Below are 21,880 nucleotides of genomic sequence, written 5' to 3' on the forward strand. Positions count from 1 at the left end.
TTCAACCAATACAATAAGAACAGTGGTTAGTTATGGAAACACATTAAACACTTTTGTCTCCATTACCCATATACTTCCCCTTAACTAAACACTATTAACAGGATAAAAATTGAGCACAAGAAATTATCCAATCCACACAAGTGTATCTGAATCTTTATTAACATCGCAAGAATTAGAAGTCAATAATGTCTTGAACTCTAAATATAGCTACTAATGTCTCTAAAAAAGGGTCCTCTGATGCGTAGTTGTATTCTGGGTGGAGATGTATTTACCATTAAAGTTCAATTACATAGTTATAATATACTATAAATTAAATATTATACTAACTAGAAACGATATCGCTTGAAAATAACAATCCTTGGTATCTTACGAACAAAAGAAAAACTACATCTGCCAGCAAATCTTTGTAGCCAGACCAGAGTATATCATCTGCAGTTATTTATAGACACTACTTCCGCTGATGTACAGACAGCAAGATCTAGCTTTACCTCCAACTCCAGCAGAATCCACTTATTTCTATGATAAATAATTTCCCAACACCACTTGTGGTGCAGGGTAATATACAAAAAACATGTATTGGTGCCTTAAACTTTAGTAAGCTGGAATACAATCACATTGCTACGAATCCAAAATCCATCAACTCCATGACCTTTTTCATTGAAACTTAAAGCCATATCATCAATGAGCCCTCCTTCTACAGCCTTTGACCAAAAATTCAAAGAAAGGTTGAAAGAAAAAAAATAGAGAAAACGAATAACAACAACTAGGAATTTGCAGTGGATAGAGGGTTTCCTCTATCAATTAAACTGAACTGCAAATAATCAATTAAAAGGGCTACTGATAAGGGGTTTACAGAGTTCGCAGGAAATCATGACTACAAATTTCCATGCCCCACCATTGTAATTAAAAAATGTAAACTGTAAACAAACAGTTCCCAGCCAACATGGGGAAAAGTTAGGATAAGACTAAGACTTTAGAAACCAGTCATTGACTTTAAGTGAGATAGTGCGTTCCAGGTTGTCAGATGGTGTAAAGGCATGCAAATCTTCTTAATGTGCCTAAATAGTAACTATGGCAGAAAATTTTCAGTATAAATTTCGAATTAAAATAAAAAAGATGGCAACGCTGCCTCCTATTGTACATTGAAACGGTCAGCACAATACATAAAACCTTTTATCATCTTCAGGAATCGTCTCTATGCAACTGGAAAGACTTTCCATGTATCCCATTTTACATTGGCATATAGTCAAACACTACATGGGTGGTTTGTATTCTCTCCTGCTCTCTATGACAGCCTTCTTCCTTGTGTCAAAATCAACTTTGTCAAGATCAAAAGCAGTCCCAAGATAGCCATACAAGACCCTCCTTTTCTCTCCTTTTTTCTCATCCACATTAACAAGGTTTGCATTATTTTCATCATCTTTTCCTAATGTTTGTGACTGCACACGGGCCCAACCATTGCGTCCATGGTTTTCCTTCTCAAAGTGTTCAGCAAGTCGAATGGCCTCCTTAAAGCCTGATTGGTCCCCAGCAAATTTAACCAGTGTTATGCCCAAATGACCATCTCTTCCATATAATGATTTTGATTTGCCACCCATAAATCCAAGCTCTGGAAAACCATGCATGAATATCAGATGGAAAAAATATAAAAGCTCACTATATCATCAGATATGAGAGGCTGATTCAAAAATAAACTTTAGAATTTGTTAGGTCCTTCCTAACAAGGAGCGTTTGCACAAACGCTTCCATCAAAGGCACTGCACTTGGACCAACTAATTTACATAAGCCCAACAAAATTGCTGTTCTTCAAGGAAAACTAAGAGGGAGTGAAATTTGGTGGAAGTAGAAGAGAAAAAACAAAAGGGCAGACCAGTGAGCAAACTATCTAAATCAAGAGACTAGAAAGCATGGGAAGCAAATGGACTATGGGAGATAGATTTTTTGTATCTCTTAATTTTTTACTCATCTGTATAGATGGTTTATTTAATTAGCACAATACAGACTAATGAGAATATAACATAATATATTCAAAACCAAAAATAGGTCTAAACTAATTAGCTTAAAGATTACTAATTAAAGGACAAGGTAACCAACTAAGCACTTGCAGTAAGACTACAATCACGATTTACAAAGATTTGCTGAACTCACAAGCTAGTAGGTGATAAAAAAGAGAGTTTAAAAGAATTAGCTTATAGCTGTTTGAAAGAACAAAGTACCCAAGCACTTGCAATAGGACTACAATCCTGATTCACAAGCTAGTAGTTGATAAAAAAGAGAGGTAAGAGATACTAGATACAACTGCACGGAGCTAGAAAAGTGAGAGATGAGAAAAAATACAACAGCTCACCCTCAAAAGAAAAAGTATGCAAGCAGAAAGAAGTAACACTTCACGAGTCACTGAGATTTGACAAAGATAGTAGAGCCAGGCCAAGCCAGGCCAGGCCAGGCTGAAAATTCCATTTGAAAGACATTAGGCACAAAAAACACTAGACAAGTACAAAATAATTCATTCGGCTTAAAGGAAACCCATAGATCAAACATCAACTCCTTTTGACCTTGTTCAAGATCAAGGTAGTAGCATTACCTTGACTAGTTAAAAATATAATTTGAATTTCCTTATCTATATATAACATCAATACTACAATATGTGCTAAAACAATGTGGTTAAGCATCAACTAAATGAATAGTAATTATTTTCGCAAACAACAATCCTCACAATAATGTTAACCACTTTCCTCATTGTTCCAACAGATATCAATAAAATAACGTCTGTGCATAAACGATCTGTTACATGTGGGCATGCATAAAGGGATGGGTAAGAAAGGCATGCACATGCAACACTAAATATTCTCCATCGCTACATAAACATCCTTTGTGCTTGATGCAAAAACAATTTAGTTAGGCAAAAACTTGATAATGTCCAGAAATTATACACAGATGAAGAGTTGTCCTACAAAAACATTCACCAAAACTTCTTGCTTGTTCTCCAACCTACCATCGCCAAAATATCAATATATGCATGGGCATAAATGCACAGCAACATTCGTGCAGAATTACATAAATAAATGGACAAGTTCATATGTCCATACACAATTCAACTCAACAAACATATGCCCTCAAGGCTGGGTATCAAATCAAACGAATAACACAGTTATGCAACAACTAGATTAACATCAGAAAACTTGGGCACAACATGAAGAGCAACACATCCTACTAGAATAACACAGTTAACAGCAACACACCCTACTTTCTTGGTTGTACAATCAACTGTCATCAAGATACAAACACAATTGGGCATGCATATATGCACAGGTAACCAATAAATATCCCCTAGCATTTATGCAATCTTAGGTAGAAATATCTATTTATGAACACTCCAATCTTCCAAGAAACAACTTTAAAGCTAGCCAAAGGAACTTACAATTAAACAGAACAATCATCCAAAAAATCAAATTATGAGAGAGAGGGCGTATGGATGCATTTCATTCAGGTCACCTATACAGTCTAAATAATGTGCTACACAATGGATGCATTTAGGATTGGTAAGCTTACTCAACACCAAAACCAAAAAAACTTCTTCAGGAGAAATAAAATTAAATAAATTCATCAAGTCCGAAGCCAAATTCTGTTTATTCTCTATCTTTTGGCTTATATGTCCTTGTACTTGTTATTGCTTAAACTTATTCTAAGGACTATTTTACAGGATCCCATATTTGATTGTCAATCACAGTATCTTTGTGCCAAAACCCATTTTGAGCTACTCACCATTGACTTCCAGTTCTCATAATTCAGTATACAATTACAAAAAGTATGCAAAGAATGGGTGGAGTGGAACGAAATTTTAGTGGCCCAGAACATGTAACTGACCACACTGATGATGAATTGGGACCAATGTTTAGTAGTTCCTTTGATGGACGAAGCAGATTATAAAGGAGAGGAGTCATCATGAGGTTCAATGGAAAAGAGTACAATGGTCCGTATTAGAAATGAATCTATGAAATAGTAACTTAAAGAAAGGAAAGAACTTCTATATATATATATATATATATATATATATATATATATATATATATATATATTGATTTAACTGTCTCAAAAAAAATATCTATTATATATATCTAAGCATCATGTGGAGGAATAAAATAGTCCCCCCCCCCCCACATAAAGCTACATGCACAAACACACACACATACACACTTGTCACCTAACATTAACACAATTTTCACCATCTGATTGTAGTTAGATGCACCTGTTGTGTGTGTGTATACACTTTTGCATGCATGAACTTTGCTTCTTCCACCTAACCAACTATGAGATGTGACTCAAGTTTTAGTATCAAACATCCTCCCAATGCATTCTAGTCACACTCTAAAATCAAGAGTGATCTGTGTTGCTTATTGAGAAGTTGAATCCTTAGGAGCTATATCTAAAAGTTAGTATGACAATTACATCCAGCCAACCCAAAATCAATCCAAAAATGAATACACAATAGCATTCATTCTGACCATAAGGAAATTTAACCAATATGTAAATTTAACAAAAAGAATCTAACATTTCTAACTCATTACTCGACTCAAGCATCAATGCATTATAAAAAAATTCTAAAAACTTAATTCAAGTAAATCTAGATGGGTTTTATTTTGTAAAGTAAAATGAAACTTAAAATAAAAATTATCAATAATTTGTCATAATCTTGTCAAAGCTATAATGGAAATGCATCCATGGATATAGAGTGAAACAAGCTCACTCATTGAGAGCCAATAGCTGCACATGAAAAGCTATTCTTTTTAGATACCAAAACAGAATACAAGAAAGTTCCAGAAAAACTAACTATATTTTGTAGATCTAACGAAAACAAAAGAGTGAATTCAGACTGAGACATAAAGGGGCAGTACATGCTACTGAAATGAAAAGGACAAAAACTAGAAATGACCAAAAAATTTTGATAAATATAAATTTAGTTACTCAATACACAAACCAGGTCAAGAACCTACCACGAAAATATATAAGACAGGACTTATTACCTCGCAAAATTAAAAAAAAAGAAGCAAAAGAGCACCCTTGACAGATGAATCAACTCCAAAAACTCTTTGATGTTTAATGGAAAGTCAAATAAAATCAAAATTTGTATTTTAAATTATGGGGAGTCTCTAATGTACCAGTTTCTAGTTTGATGTTGATGGCAAATCTTATACAGTCAAAATGACTTCTCATCTCCTCATCTTTGAAGAGATAATGCCATAAGAATATTCCATTAAAAACATCAGCCTAAAGCAGAGTTTTGCTGAAATAAATAATGGGAAAGGGAACTAACTACTGAAAATGCTCTACAGGGTCAACTCAGTATGCATGCAAGAAAGATTTTCCTGAGCTCATAACCACCATTAACAGAGACATCATAATAGAAGACGATAAAGAATGGAGGTTCACATTATACCTCTAATTTTATTATCCATAGTTTTGTTTCCCAAACCCTCCATACGACCATCTCTACTTTTTCCTGTATTTGTGTTATGAATGATCACCAAAGGTGGCCACATGATCAAATCATCCTGATTTGCAGCTACTTCATCGGCAGATAAAAACTGATACGCCTTCGAGTTATCAGGAGGCTTTGAGTAGTTCCAACCCATTAAGACACACAGAGCTTTGTGCAATCCCAAATGTTCAACATGTGAATCAGCGTTATCTGAGTTGTAAGTGTGCATGATGAGAGCATGCATATCTGGAAAATCTTTAGCAGACCTGAAAGTTGGAATATCAAGGGCATTGAAGAATATACTTTAGGTTTCCATCCTGTAAGTACACAGAAAAGGCAAAGTAAAGGTACATGTTCACTTCCTTTCATTTAGATTTAAAACCTAAGATGTTCTTTCTGAAATCACACAGTGAACCAACATCCTAAAGTACATCAAAGCACCAAGGTACTACTTAAGAAAACCCGAGAGTGGAGAAGCACAACCCGTGAAAGTTCTAATCAGCACTACGAATTAAGCTTGGTACCAAAGAGTTGCAGATTCCAAGATTTCCAAAGACAAATTGACAACATAGAAAAATTATACCATTTTGTGCAATATAAAGGTACATTGCTCTCTCTAAAGAGATACAGAAAGATAACTCTATTTGGTATAAACAATTATCACCAATGATGCCAAGAGTCAACTTCAGAAGCAATGAACTAAAGGAAACTGACTGGGCATAATAAACTGGGACTTGTGAGGCTAAATTCCAGTAGAAAAGGAAGAGGTAAGCGAGAAAACTCAGAAGAAAATGTATATCATCAACTAAAGGAAGAAGGAGATAATTGTATATGGAATATATGCATGGTCTAAGGTTCCACAAAATAAAAGGGATGGATGAAGCCCACCTATGTATTAAGACAATAACATCAACCTAAGTCAAGAACATCTCTATCACCCTCAGAAAATGCCCATATGATCACAAATTTCTTTTGAACAATCGAACTACAAAATTACCCTAGCTTTAATAAACGATTGAAAAACATAACAATACTCTAACAAACACTGCACCACATGTTCAAAAATATTAAAAAGTCTTAATACATACAGAACAGAGAAGGCTGTGCTGCCGTCATATATTAGAATAATTAAGAGTTTGATAGAAATGTATTACAATTTATAAATCAAGCAACATTAGAGAAAAGGGAGGAAGAAAAGGCAAACCAACACAGGGCTGGCTCCCATCATGTGGAATCTAGGAGGGTAAATAGATAAAACCTTAAACAACCTCCCTGGAGCAGGTTTTTCTCACAATTTGACATTGTGACCTCTAAACCCTAGGTAACACCAAGTAACACTTTTTAAGAAAAAAAAAACCGAAAGCACAACTATTTCCATATTAAAAGGCATAGAGAAGTATAAACCTGTTACAAATACAAAGCTAAATGAAGCAGGCGTTCTACAAATTCCATATTAGAAAACATAAGAGCTCTAGCTATGTTATATGGCAACCAAAATTTCTCCAAAGACAAACCACTAGCCCACAACAAAATTGAGATCAAGGAAAGATAATCAATAGACGCATACGAATTACGAGATAAGCAACATCACAAGTATATCTGATCTAAGAATTAGGTTTCCCAGTCCATAGATCCTAAGGAATCATCAACTCACTTCATAGTAACATGTCAAAAAATACCATTTCCCACTATTTCTAACGAACTATAACAGCAACAGCAGAAATGGACAAGTTCAACAGTTACACTGGTCATTTCAATATGAATACTAATGGAAATGACTGAATACAGACAACATATATACAAGTATACAAAATTCAAAGGCTGACTACCTCACTACACATTATTTTCCCATTATACCTCAGAACCAAAGATCTATGTACAAGATTTCCTGACAAGAACCAGAGCTAATGAAATAACATTATAAACTAACTAGTTGAGATTTTTATGGACTAAAAGACTGAGAACTCTTGATACTCATAAGCGTAACATCAGAAGCTTCATGACTAGATTATATGCTGTCAACTATAAGCAATAAACTAAATTTGACATGATGTTTCAAGGACCGTGTTTTCTAGGCTTAACTGAATGTGTACTATAGCCGTCAGATTTTGTGGGGCTTGGTAACCATATAATATGTCCTCCCTAACGCCATGCTGAGTAAGGATGGAATGAGAGCTAATCCGTTAGCCCATCACCAATTTGACAGAGTGCGTAGGCATTTTCAACTTGCCAACCCACCAGCCAATTATTGCATTGTGCTGTTTGAAAGACACAAATATGCAACAATATTGTACTTCAAATCTGAACACATACAAATTAAGTTCCAATTATTGATTTTAATTGAATAATTTAGCAATAGAAATAATCCTCTTAACTTTTCCAATGAAACGTATTAATTAACCAGTCAAAGACTCAAAAGATATTTTCATGATTAAGTGTGCCTAATATGTATATAAGAATGGCATATCCTCTGACAAGAAAAGCCAAGGACTTCAGCCCAAGCCGACTATGCCTGGCCATCCCGGACAGACCCACTTTTTGCAAGCACGTCACTAGAGCGACAGGCTAGCCTGTTTTGCCACCTCTAATGTTGAGAAAAATCGATAGATGACAAGGGCTGCCAAAAAAGAAAAAATGCTAAAAGGACACTGCAGCAGCTGGAAAGTAAAAGTTATCAAAGGACATAGCAGTTGCCAGAAAGCAAAGAAAACTCAAAGGACACAGTGACAGATGAAAAGCAAAATATGCTCAAAGGACACCAGAATTGCCCAAAAACAAAAGAAACTCTGGACATGGCAACTGCGGAAAAGCAAAAGTTTGAAAACACAGTAGTCATCAGAAAGAAAAAATGATCAGATGTCTTACAATGACCGTTGGGAGCAACAAATGGTCATCAAGAGATAAGTGATGTCAGTGGTGGTGTTCATCAGCTGACAAGAGCTCATTAAAGGGACATTGGTGGTGAGCAGCAATGCCACCATCAAATAGTAACATTAGTGGTGAACATTGACGGGTTAGTGAACAGTGTTGGTGATGAAATCGGTAACTTTTGTGAGCAATAGGTCCATAGAGAAACAACAGCTAACAAAGAAACAAAAACATCGAAAACACACACAGTTTAAAAAAAAGTACACTTATGATCAATAGGTCCATAGAGAAAGCACAGATTAGGATTTCCTTCTTACTAGGCTCTTGACGCGATGTTCAAAGAATTAGTGACAAACCAGGTCATAGAAAATGGTATGCTATGGTACCATGTTGAGAACATAGAAACCAAGAAGGAATATAATGAATTTTGTGTGTTGTACACACATGATTATTCTTATTTATAATGAAGAAATACAAATGATAACGAACAAAACCAATATATAATAATGGGAAACATTGGGTAAGAAATTTCCCTATCATATCCTTATTTAATGCAATATTGAATAAAGTGAACATCGAAGACAGATAGAATGAACTAAATGTATTTTATTAACATCAGACACTGAAACATATGTTCACTGACTTATTTATACATGTCAGCTGTTATACACTGAGCTGTAACTGTTACACACTTGACAGCTGTACAAGAAAATAAAAGAGATACACTAGAATAGAACCTACAGCTGCACAATACAAAATAATGAATACAAGCCAACTATAGGTAACTATAGTATACTAAAAGCCCCCTCAAACTCAAGGAGAATATTTTTCAAAAGAAAAATTCTTCACATTGTGTTTGGCACGAAGAAGAGCAACACACACAATAGGGTTTTTCTAAAATTTCAAGAGTGGCACAATTGGACAGCAGCAGCAGCAACATGGTCAGGTGAAGTTGAGTAAGACTGAGGAAGTGAGGAGTGGCACAATAGGGTTTTTCTAAAGTTTTGCTGGGTTTGGTTTAGATTGTGGGTTGTAGGACCCAACCCCTTCTTTTGAAAAAAAAAAATGAAGTGGGTCGCCTTTGGTCCAGTAAGGAAACCAAACCCACAAAAAAGTCTACAGAGTCGAGTTGGGCTGCATGACCCAAAAGTTTTTCCTTGCTCAAGGGATATATGAGGAAATGATAGCACCATTAAAGCCATGGTCGATCCACAGTGTCATACCGCAACCCCATAGCAACAGCAACAAACCATGACCTGATTCACCACTGCCTTGTTGTAGTGGCGGGGGACAGAAGTGCAACCACAGTCTGCCGTGGATGATATTTGATAACCCTGATCTAGTTTAGGATTAGCTTGCTATCTCACCCCCAATTGCATATTTTTGCAGATGATAACTTTTGATTCAGAAATTAAGGGAAGTAGGTAGCTTAAACTTGAGCTTTGGAGACAGACTTTAGAAGCAAAGGACTTTCACTAAAGTAGGAGTACGATAAATTACATACATTGCTACTTTACCAAGGGACAAACAAAATATGACCTACAAGTAAAATTGAAAGAAGACATCAGACAAAAGTTTCGAAGTTTAAATATTAGGACTGGATATTATAAAATGATGGGCAAATTAAAAAGAACGTCACACAAGACTACTATAATGAAAACAAAAGCATTAGCAATTGTCTATGATTGCAGACGATAGTGAAGTTCAAAGAGGTGTTTTATCGTACAGCTATACTTTATGATAGTGCATGTTGAACTTTAAAGGAACAACAGAAACAGGTGGTGGTAGTAGAACTGATACGCTACATGAGGAGGAAACAGTAGGATCGGGAACCTAGAATTTTTCGAAACCTAAGCTCCAGACGAATCCAAGTGGTAAGTGTTGTCAACCTGAAATAGAGTAATCAACTTCCACTACTCAACTGAACTGCACAGGTGCACAAGACAGAACAGACCTATCGTCCAAAACTAAAGACACCTAATTTCTTACAAATTTACAGCTATCACAAAAATTCCAAAAATCCTAACACTTCTTTTGTCTCCCCATATCTATTAATAAGCTAAAAAGGTAGTCAAAGGAGCGCCTCAGAAGCAAAAAACATCTTGCCCAATGAAGTCCAGCCCAGCCACTAAGGTTCTCCAAAATTTTCAACACAACCGGTTGTCAATCTTCTGTATCTTAGCAGCAAGAAGCTGGGTCACCTAAATTTTGCAACTTATGATTGTCATGCTAAGGTGGAAAAGTTAACCTGTACAAGAAAAACAGCATTATATAATATATTATACAACCCCCTCCTCCTTCTTGTTCATCTAATTTTTTATGCCCATTGTCTGAAGCTACCGAAGCCCATATCACCCTCAAGGACATCAACTAATACCTTGCTTTCAACCATATAAATAAATAGACCACAGACAGACAAACTTCGAAGAAACAATGGCAATGATGTGAATAGCACCAAACCTGCCAGTGCCACAAGCAAGACAGTGAAGGCGTCCCTGCTTCCCATCCTCCAAGTAACTCCTCTTCTGCGAGACATTCTCGTTGATGAGTTTCGCGAAGGTAACAAAGGCTTTCTTCAACGCGTCCTGATCCACCTGCGAGTGCCTACTGAAACTCGCCCCATCGTGCCTCGAGTGCTTGGAGGGCCTCATTTCAGGGGGGTCCACCAACTCACGCTTGAGGGAGGTACCGCCGCTGGGACCCGCAGAGAACTCGCCGCCAGAAATCCTAGAGAGGCCATTGGCGTTACGGAGGAGCTGTTCCCTCTGTCTGGCGAGGTCATCCCGGGAGCCATCGTCTTCGCCGTACTTGCGCTTTCCGGCGCCGGGAGGGAAGTCAGGGAGGCGGAAGCGACCGGGGCTGAGGGGCGGAGGGAAGCGAGGAAGGAAGTCGAGAGGGCGGGGCGCAAAGTCCTGGTAATCCGGGGGAAGGGCGAAGTAGGAACGGACGCTGCCGTCGGCGAGGACGATGGTACGGCGTTCGAGCATGTGGAAGCCGTAGGCGGGAGGAGGGGGTGGGCCGAGAGGGGCAGGATCTGGGAAGGGGAAGGGGAGAAGAGGAGGGTGATCAGATGGGTGTTTGGGGCTATGGTTAGGGTTAGAGTTGGGTTTGGGCTTGGGTTTGGGTGAAGGGGCGGTGGAGGGTTTGGGATCGGGTGGAGATTTGACGGTGGAGGAGTTTGGTTCCCAGCGGGATTTACGGTGGGAGGCGGAGGAGGTGGAGGAGGGCGGAGGTTTGTTGTGGAGAGAAGACTTCGGATGGTTGCCGCCGGCCATCCTGCACGGAGGAGATTGCAAGGGATCTTTGCCGATCCGGCTAAATTTCACGGCCGGGGCACTGCTTTCTCTGCTTTAATACTCCTGCCCCTTCTCAACTTTACCAGGAGAGTTTCACGTGTTTAGTTTTAAAACAACGAAGAGATTAAACGAAAAATAAAATAAATAGAGAATCATTCTGGTGGGAAGAAGAGGAACCTCACTTTTTATTTTAGAGCTCAAGGCTCTGATTGACCATTATCAACAAAATTTCTTCCAAAAAAAATCCATTTACCAAAAGCTTTCAAAAAGCAACTCTTGAAAATTTATAATTTTTTTCATAACGTGATAGAATATCAGTGAACTCATCAATTAATTAAACAAATCAAAAAATAAATATAGATAAACAATACTTAATTTTATATGAAAGTGGAAATATCACAAAGTTTAGATATTTTTTTAGTTTACTTTTATTTCATTGTTGCAAATAGAATCACATAATAAAATGACTATAGAAAACATTTTAAAATTAGACTTAAATACCTTTTTTTTCCCCATTTTTGCAGTGTTTGTTGTGGATGGTCCTCATTTTGACAGAATGTTTAAAATGGTCCTCATTTTTATCGAATGTTTAAAATGGTCCTCATTTTCGCAATTCATGTTTTATTTTGTCATTGTCTGTAACGCCGTTTAAATCATTTACTGAGCATTGTACATGTGGCACAGTGTACTATACAGGTGGCTAATTAACGTTAATTTTTCAATTTAGGAAAAATTTTGTAATTAGGAAAAAAAATTTATCTTTGTCTTTCTTGAGCTCGGATTTGCATAGGAAACAACTAATACTTGTCATTTCATCGTTGGATTGCAGTTGCGCTCTTCATTTCAATTTTCCAATTAATCATCATCAACGAGGTAAGTGGGTTTAGGATTTTTTGGGTTGTATTTGCTCGTGGGTTAGGGTTTTCGTAATTTTATCTTGGGGTTTATTTGTCTTTTGATTGTTGTGATGTTCTGCATGGTTTCTAAATTACCTGTTGAGACTACACCATATGCCTAAACTGATCAACTGGTGAAACTGCTGAGAATGCACCAACTACTAAAACTCAAACAACTCAACCACAAAGGAATGAAGTGGAGAGTCAAGCAGCACCACTACCAACACCAGAAGAACCATCTCAGTTTAGGATGAAATTACAGATTAGGAGGAGGTCATGATAGTAGCTACGAACGTCTTAGTTATTTTTTGGAATTTCTGATGTAGAATTCATTATTGATGTAATGCATTTTGATTTTCCCTAAACTTCGTTCAATCTCACTTTTGTCAAACATTGATGTAGTGCATTCTGATGAAGATGAATTAAAGTTATGAATTTAACTTCTTCTAAACTTAGATCAATTTAATTTTTTTCAAGCTTATATCAATATCACTTACTTCAATGCTCATATTAAGATGTCATTTTGAACATGTTGGGATTAATATTAACATAATCAAACTAATTCATTTCTTCATTTAACAATATTATAAAATAGATTTGACTTTAAAAGATTACACACAATAACAGTTCGAATAATACAATAACAACACAAGTGAACCCTATTACTAATTGCAGCCTCTTCTCTGCAACCTTCAATGACTTATCCAAATCATTAATCTGTTTCATTTGTGTAATGATGATGACATCCTTCTCATTAACACCACCGTTTTTGAAAAAGTTGCAGCCCACATTATTGGAACCACCACTCTGTAAATCAATAAACCAAAAATTAAAACCAATTTATTATTAACACAAAAATAAAAACAGATTGTATCCAAAATTTTATCGTTGAACCACCAACAGTGCATGAAAATTGGGACCGTAACATACCTATATAATGGGATTGCAGGAAGAAGAAGATTGCAGCAACACCAATTGAGAATGGAGGAACAAGATTGTCAAAACTCACCAACTACCCAAACATTTCTTACCAAAACCCTAACTCACTTATTTATCCCCAAATATCTAATTAACACACATGTACAGTACACGTAACACACCCTAATACAAATCATGCCACATGTACAATGCTCCATTAATGATTTAAACCGCGTTACAGAAAATGACCAAATAAAACACGAATTGCGAAAATGAGGACCATTTAAAACATTCTGTAAAAATGATGACCATTTTAAACATTCTGTCAAAATGAAGATCATCCGCAACAAACACTACAAAAATGAGGACCAAAAAGGTATTTAAACCTTAAAATTAAAAGAAAAGTATGCTTACTCAAACAAAAACTTCAAAGTTAATGTCTACTTTTTTTCTCTCTCAGTTTGGAATATAACATGATCTCCAAAACTTCTTTTCATCTATGACCAATCTTGGTAGACTTTTCGGGTGAGTTCTTTACCAATACTTTACATTTGACATTGTTCACATTACATTTGTGAATCAATGTTTGCCAACATGGATAGCAAAACCTGATTGCAAGTCCTAAAAATATACAATTCAATTAACCATAACAAAAAATTTAGAATATCCAAATTAAATGTATAAATATATGTATGGTAATGAAGTTAAAGAGCAAACAGATCTTACTATATAGTTTCCTCTTTCTTGATAAGTGGTCAATTTGACATGAAAAACAGTAATAATAACTTGACAAACAATACCATAATGAAAGTAATTCAAACTTAAGTCTATGCAATTTCATTTGAAATTTCTAATATGAAAATATATATAGTCTCCATTGTGTTGGGCACCTTAAGGTTATAGAGAGTCTTAATCTTTGGCTAAGTAGTGTCCTAGGTACGTTAACATTACTTTTCATCTTCATCTTCACTTTCCACTATCGTATGAAACTAATTCACAAGAAAAAACACTAACAAAACATATTAATATAAATTTCATAATAAAATAAAGAATTAATTAAAATAAAAATATTAAAAAAAATTACATATTTAACTTTCAATACTTTATTTCAGTGTAATTTTATTATAAATCATAATTTTTATCTATTAAAAATATTTTTTTTCTATCATATCTATTAAATTATTTATATATTTCTCTTAATCTAAACAATTTGATTTTCACTTATTATGTTTTTCAAATCTACTCATTTCCACATTTTTTTTTTCTAAATCCATCATTCAAGCTTAATCCTCAAATTTGTATGAAACTTTTGCATTAATTCAAACTCATTGAGCTATTATATTGAAACGTATATACATTGAATGTTATCACAATAAATATATCACGTTGAAGACATGACACAAGGAAAAAGATAAAAACAAAAAATTTGTTAAAAACGTTTAATGAAAGGTCCTAAAAACTAAAGAAAATCATATATGTAAGGTCTTAAGAGAATAAAAATATATTTTTGTTAAAAAGGGTCTAATGAAAGATCTTCAAAGAATAAAAATATATTTTTATTACTAAATATTAAATAAAAAAGAATGGAAGAAACCTTTTCTTATTCATTGTTAAATAAGCTTTCGGATGAATAAAAAAAATAAAGAACCAGGTAAAATCAGTATGAATATATGTAATTGTGTAATGGGGGGTTTTAGCATGATCCCTTTCGATAAGTCTGCAAAGGAAATTGTTTCGCAGGATTCCGGAGAGATTGTGGTTGCTGCAAAGCACAGGTAAGAGAAGCATAACATTTTCATTTCGTTATTCCAAACGCTATTATGTTCTGTGTTGTGTTCAATTATTTCTTTAAAAATTTTGCTCTGCTTTAAACTTTTGAAACTTTATTCTGATTTATGATATCCAGATTTTGAACCGTTCATTGTTGTACTTGGATTTTGCTTGTTAGTTGGTAGTGTATGTTTCTTGAATTTATACAGCACACTGCAGCTTTTATTTTATTTTATTTGTAATCCAAATTTTTGCCCTTGGCGGCGCCGGGTGGGTGGTCGGGGAGGCAGAAGCAGCCGGAACTGGCGGGAGACGGGCATTTAGTTATGTATTGGTATGTGTTTGTGTGATCGTGTGTAGAAGTACGAGTGTCAGTTCGATTGAAGAACATTCATGCTAGACAAAATTTATGATTAACTGGGTGGAATGATGGTGAAATTATTGGTACTTTGTGTATTTAGTGGATGTAGCTCTGTATTGTGGAAATTTGTAAAAGGAGGATGGCAATTATCCTTGCAGCAAATATGTGTTCCATCACAAATTCCAAGACGGTTGAAGGGATCAAAAGATTTGCTAATGAAGGTATGCCTAAAATTTCAAAAAGCCTTTTTTAGGGCATGTTTGTGACACCTTATGCGGTTTTTAACGTTTGGATGAAAGCTACTAGTTGTAGTTTATGCATTTTATAACCATTTTGACGAGATCTGTTTCGGGTGGACATGTTTCCAATCATAGCTTATTATTTTTTATGTTTGCTGTTTCTGTATTATTCTTAATCTTGTTCCTTTATGTTCCCATTTCACTATTTGTCATACTAAAGGACATAGTTCTTTTGGATTGCTATTTTCTGATTGATTATATTGAAAGAATAGCTTATTTTCATTTGAAGAAGGAAAAAGAAAGTAGAATCAATAAGAACATTATACATAGTTTGTGAAGAACAACATGATACCCTGAGTACAGTAGGTCCTTCATTTATTGACAACTTCTGCAACATAACAGATAAAGTGCAATCCAGGTCTAATATTGCATTGCCTCATCTGGAAGCTTCATCAAGTCGCAGGCATCTTTTAGTCGGTGTTGGCCCTTCATTGGCTACCTTGGCTTGTGGTTTGTCACCATCAATGGTATGGGCTGAAGAGAGTTCTGGTGAGAAAGAGGAAGAAGATAAAGGGGTTATTGGGGCTATCAAATCATTATTTGATCCTAATGAGAAAACAAAGTATGGAAAGGTGTTGCCTAAGGCTTACTTAAAGTCAGCAAGAGAAGTAGTGAAAACACTGCGTGAATCTTTAAATGAAACCAGTGATGACGTTGCCAAATTTAGAAGGACTGCAGATTCCGCAAAGGAGTCAATTCGGAAATATTTGGGCAGTTGGAGGGGAAATCAGACTCTTGTGCAAGAAGTATGGATTTCTACTTGAAACTCTTTATGCAACGAAAATTCAATGCCTTTACTACTAATATGTGGAAATTTTGTTGCAGATTACCCTTTTATGATCATGTTTTGGATGTCTCGCAGGAATCATATGTTATTTTGGAGAAAGTAATAAGATCTTTGGCAAACTTTTACTCGAAGGCAGGGCCATCAGCTCCACTATCACAAGAAGTTAAGTCTGAAATATTAGATTACCTAAATACAGCTGAAGATTTTTTGTAGAAAAAATGTTATAGAAATAGCACTATTTTTAACTCGCTGGTGCTACATAGCATGTCATTAAGCAAAATTATTCTTCAATCAAATTAATTTAGTTCCAAAAAATTGATCCAACTTCTTTTTTTATTTTTTCATCCGAATTCTGATTGCTTGTTTTGGTTGATGATTATCCTCCCCTCTCCGTCCTCTCTCCTGTGTCCAAAATTAGAGAAGACTGGGAAAATTGAGTCTATTTATCTTGTTTTATTTCCATATTCTTCTGTTATATTAAAAGCGCAAGATATCTATTATCTTGTTTTATTTCCATATTTTTACCAGAAAATAAGATTTGCATTAAGATAAATTAAATTGCCATAGCATAATAAATATATATATATATATAATAGTTATTTTAAAAACTAGATAAGTTATTTGATACCACTAGCAAAATAAACTCCTCGTTTATTTAAGCTTCTTGTAATTGATTTTCATCTCATCACCACAATAATATAACATTGGTCGTGGTCAACCACTTGCCTCTGGCGCAGCGTACATTATTTTTCAGCAGTAATTTCTTGTACATTTTTCGTGTAAATGTCTTGTGTCTTTAACTTATTATTTCCCTTTTTTAAAATTGAGGGGAAACGATGCTATATTGGTCAAAGTTTATCGAATCTAAAAGCAGTTAAGCTATTTGAATTTAAAACGTTTAATAAAATTAACTGATAATTTATTAAAAAATTTAATTCTTTAAATAGCTAATAATCTAAAAATTAACATACTATTTTAAACTTTATCCTCACTTTATATATTAATATTAAATAAAAATAGTTGTTCAGATTATAGTTTGATACAATATAAAAAATTCGTGAGGGAAAAGTGAAAAAACATGGAGCTGCTCAACGTAAGGATGAAAGAAATTTTAATAAAACAAGTGATGATAGAAAAATAAACTAAAAGGTTTTATAGCTTCACATGTTAGAAAAAACATTATTTAAACAGTTAAAAACTAATAAAATAAATACTTTCACTAAAGTGCTTTATTTTACTAACAATAATTGTTTTAAGATAAAAGTTAAACTAATTTAACTACTCTGGAAGAGGAGAGTATAAACAAGTTTCCGGAGCACTAAAGCTTTTCCCCCATTATTTATTTTAAAATATACACCAAAGAAAACCACCAAAATAATTTTATTTCTACAATAAAAATACTTACAACAAGCATCTATCATCACACAACGATTATGATATACCAAAAATATATGAAGGTCCAACAGCAGATATCAGCTACGAGACAGAACCCCCTTCGAGCTGTGCATAGAAAATCAATGGAAGTATTAGTTTTTTACACGACAACACAACTGCATTCATGGAAATCATGTAAATCCAAAGAACGAAAACAAACAAAAACTATTATCATTTGAAGACAAAGCATAAAGCTGGTTTCATCCTCTACAGCAAAGATATCATCTTTGTTATAAAAAAAGAAAAAGAAAAAAAAGAGAGAGGAGAAATATAGATGGTTTTCAAGTAATACTAGAAGCAAATAGTACATCGAATGAAATCTAATTCTCTTCATCTTGGCACAAAATAAAAAGGCACCATACCTTGGTACAGTTCCAAGGCGACGTGGATCATACTCGGTTGCTTGTCGAAGAGCCCTAGCAAAAGCTTTAAAGGTCGCCTCAATAATATGATGGGAATTTTTTCCAGCAAGCTGTGCTCAGAGGAATGCATATAAGTTCTGTTACAAGGTTTTCAAAATTGGGATAAAAAGTATCAACTAGAAAAAAGAAGCATAGGCTCCAAGTTGGATTATGTAGTCAATCTGTTAATGCATGAAAAATATAGAAACAATATCTCATTTTTCCAGCCTACGTGGCTATGAGACATATCAAAGATCCCAGGTCAAACATCTACAATATCCAGCATGTTTAAATCGTAATGATATGCTCAAATATATCTACAAATTGAATGACTATAACTGATGATGACCTAAGTTCTATGTATTGATACCTGCCGAATGTGAAGTGTCATACCAGACGTGTTCACCAATGATTGGAAGAAGTGTTCCACCAACTAAAAACGATGATATCCAGTAGAATTCATTAGTATATAATAATACTAAAGGTAAAGATAAAAGGAACAAGAAGCACAAAAGATGGTTATAGTACCTGAGTATCGTATGTCCCAACCCTCTGAGTGGGTATGTCCAAATTATAACCTAGATATGGCCGGCCAGACAAATCCTGGAAAAGAGTGCAAGGAATCCATGATGGAAGAATAACAGAGAAAACAAAGTTAGATGTTAATTCCTTCTACTACTACTCCCATTTAAGTTAAACGTTTTCAACCGTTCTAACTAACAACTGATATGATGCTCTAAGGTAGTTATGCAAATAACAAATTGATCAAATTGGAAAGAAGAACTTCCTAATTTCAATTCAGAAGCATTGTGTAAGTACTACTAGAGCTGATCATGATCGAGTCTCAAAACAAGCTCATGTATGCAGTGTCTCTTTGTCCGAAGCAACTAAACTCTAAGAGTAATTTGAATTTATTTATGCACATAACAAACATAGAAGAAGTCCTAACACATTTTGAAGTGTGGTTATCCATTTACCGTGTTTATAAGCAATGGCAAATCACACTTTCCCACAACACCTAAGTTAACATTTACCGACAAATTAGTATTTCTACAAATTGTATGCAAGTTACCAGCGAAACGTGTATTAATGCCTCATCAAGTGGAGCAGAGAAGTTACCAAACCGGTTAATACCCTTCCTATCACCAAGAGCCTGCAGCAAAGCCTGAAGATGTAGTAACAGAAACCTCTTAGTTTTGACATGATAGATAAATGCAAAATTATTAAAAAAAAGACTAGTGTAATTACAAATCCCTGTTGCAATAAGATTAGAACTGGCACTATAATTGTTAAAATGATCAACAATTACTTAGATGTCAGCGTGCATAAGAAAGGAAAAGGTAAAAAGTATATAAAGATACAACTTTCGCACCAATCTTCGGTGCAAGACCAAGCATGCTTTAGTTTGAAGGAACAAATATAATATAGAAAACCAAAAAAGGAAATAAAGAATCAGCTCATTTGTTCATAGAAAGGTTTGCATACTGTTCCAATAGCAAGTGCGACGTCTTCATTTGTGTGATGATCATCAATATGTATGTCACCTGTAGCCTTTACGTGTACATCAAACAGCCCATGGGATGCAAGTTGCTGAAAAAACACAGCCAAGTATAGTTTCCAAAATTATTATCTGCATTGAGTGTTTTACATCCTCAGTAGCATTTAGTGTTTAGTTTCGAAGATATAAAGCAGACAAAAAAAATACTCATCACAAAATTCAACTCTTATCCAACTAGCCTTTCATCTATTTCATTCCACATTACCGTGCTCGTTAAATTGTTATAGCACGAACTTCGATGACATAATATGCATTTTCATTTTAGATGTGTTTTACTAAGTAAATGTCAAGTGTATAAAGAATAATTCACTGTACAATTCTTTAATTAATTATTTAATATATTTTGGCTCCCATGATTATTTTCCGCATCATACAAGAATTACAAGAATATGAACAATGATCGAAATCTCAATTAACATTTTGAGGCAGATAACAATGACGGGAATTAAAAAGTAAACGAAGGGGGGTAATAACAAACAAAAACATAAAGCATCCTCAACAAGAATGCACTAAAATTGAGTTGAAATTACTGACGTCGAGCATATGATCGAGGAAGGGAATTCCGCTACTACTATCAGCAACCCCGGAACCATCCAAGTTTATCTTGACTGATACATTGGTCTCCTTAGTGACCCTTTTAACCTCTCCAATTCTAGCACCTAAAAGTGGTCGAAAAAGGTGTTGGAGAAACCAAAATCTCAAAAAGTGAAGATTAGGAATAGAGGGTTGCATTGACCTGAGTCAATAGGCAACGTCGTCGTAGCTGAATCATTGTCTCCCACCACGGCAGCGGAGGAGACGTTTCTGGGAAGATCCATCGGAGTGAATTTGCGTGGATTGAGTGAAAAGATTGAAGCTTTGAAAGGTGAGGGCGTGGGGTTGGGTATTGCGTTGAAAACCCTAACCCTTGATTTTAGAAGTGGGGAAGAAGGAGATGCTGGAAAAGAGGGAGGAGCAGATAGTTCCATTGAGAGTGTACCAAGAACGGCAGCACCGCGCCGATCTTCTCCGAGGGTGGTTTCAGTCCACAGAAAAACTTAGGTGGATTTGGGCAAAAAGAGTGTCAGGCCCAAATAAATTGCAAGATTATATAATAGGCTTATTGTAAGCCTTTTCTTTCTAGAGCCCCATAGTTTCTATGTGCAACCTCATGGGGTGGTTATCAAACCAAAATGCTTTTCTGCATCTTTTCGTGCTAATCAAACGCTTAGATCTCTTCTTTATTTCCCCTTAACCCGCTTAAATCCTATCAATTATATTGACATCTTCTCGGAATTTTAAAATCACATCAACACTCAATTCTTTGTTAAATATAAATACTACACAGACCTAGACATGTCAAAATAAGCCAATCCGATTCACACGGGTTGGTTCACCACGAGCCGGATTGAAAATGAGTGAATCCAACCCGACTCACTTTATGGTGAGCCAAAAATTTTGTAACCCGGTTTAATCCATCACGGATTGGTGGGTTAAGTGGGTTGACTTACCAAACCACCTAATTTTTTTTTTTTAGTATTCAAATATTTAAATAAATTTTTAAGTAACCCATGAGATGACAATCAAACTAAAATCAAGAACCAATGTTTTGATCATACTCACCACTAATATATGAAGAATTATTTCCAAAAAAGTATCCATATAATCTAAGAAAACATGGCTAATATTACAAATTTTCTGTTATACTATTCAACAAAATATAAATAAAAAAAACTATACATTTTTTTTCATGCTAATTTAGAAAAAAATGTTTATAAGACGGTTACTTGAGTAATTTACTATAAAGATTATAGTTAAATATTAAAGTATCAAC

General features: G+C 35.0%; 3 protein-coding genes across 13 annotated transcripts; 1 reads left to right on the top strand and 2 right to left on the bottom strand.

Annotated features, from left to right (window-relative positions):
• Positions 1-1,025: 1,025 nt before the first annotated feature.
• Positions 1,026-11,829, bottom strand: LOC114192359 (protein SUPPRESSOR OF GENE SILENCING 3 homolog). The gene is made up of 3 exons (XM_028082058.1): positions 10,808-11,829; positions 5,438-5,745; positions 1,026-1,609 (listed from the first exon to the last, which is right to left on the bottom strand). The coding sequence occupies exons 1-3, from the start codon at positions 11,620-11,622 to the stop codon at positions 1,254-1,256; spliced, it is 1,479 nt and encodes a 492-aa protein (XP_027937859.1). The 5' UTR covers positions 11,623-11,829; the 3' UTR covers positions 1,026-1,253.
• Positions 11,830-15,102: 3,273 nt separating this feature from the next.
• LOC114190483 (photosystem II D1 precursor processing protein PSB27-H2, chloroplastic) lies at positions 15,103-17,037 on the top strand. Of its 10 annotated transcripts, none has more exons than XM_028079386.1 (4): positions 15,103-15,561; positions 15,747-15,809; positions 16,230-16,633; positions 16,750-17,023. In XM_028079386.1, the coding sequence occupies exons 2-4, from the start codon at positions 15,752-15,754 to the stop codon at positions 16,885-16,887; spliced, it is 600 nt and encodes a 199-aa protein (XP_027935187.1). In that variant the 5' UTR covers positions 15,103-15,561; positions 15,747-15,751; the 3' UTR covers positions 16,888-17,023. The 10 variants fall into 10 exon arrangements, with proteins under 10 accessions (XP_027935187.1, XP_027935188.1, XP_027935186.1 ...); XM_028079387.1 differs by having other exon boundaries at positions 15,103-15,232; positions 16,750-17,022; XM_028079385.1 differs by having other exon boundaries at positions 15,689-15,809; positions 16,750-17,018.
• Positions 17,038-17,973: 936 nt separating this feature from the next.
• On the bottom strand, positions 17,974-21,127 carry LOC114190156 (imidazoleglycerol-phosphate dehydratase, chloroplastic-like). 2 transcript variants are annotated; one of them, XM_028078942.1, is made up of 8 exons: positions 20,804-21,126; positions 20,602-20,726; positions 19,995-20,099; positions 19,582-19,674; positions 19,038-19,112; positions 18,880-18,942; positions 18,471-18,580; positions 17,974-18,174 (listed from the first exon to the last, which is right to left on the bottom strand). In XM_028078942.1, the coding sequence occupies exons 1-8, from the start codon at positions 21,033-21,035 to the stop codon at positions 18,147-18,149; spliced, it is 831 nt and encodes a 276-aa protein (XP_027934743.1). In that variant the 5' UTR covers positions 21,036-21,126; the 3' UTR covers positions 17,974-18,146. The 2 variants fall into 2 exon arrangements, with proteins under 2 accessions (XP_027934743.1, XP_027934744.1); XM_028078943.1 differs by lacking the exon at positions 17,974-18,174 and having other exon boundaries at positions 18,560-18,607; positions 20,804-21,127.
• Between the last annotated feature and the right edge of the window lie 753 nt (positions 21,128-21,880).

The sequence above is a fragment of the Vigna unguiculata genome, chromosome 7 (assembly GCF_004118075.2).
Source record: "Vigna unguiculata cultivar IT97K-499-35 chromosome 7, ASM411807v1, whole genome shotgun sequence".
Classification (NCBI taxonomy): Eukaryota; Viridiplantae; Streptophyta; class Magnoliopsida; order Fabales; family Fabaceae; genus Vigna; species Vigna unguiculata.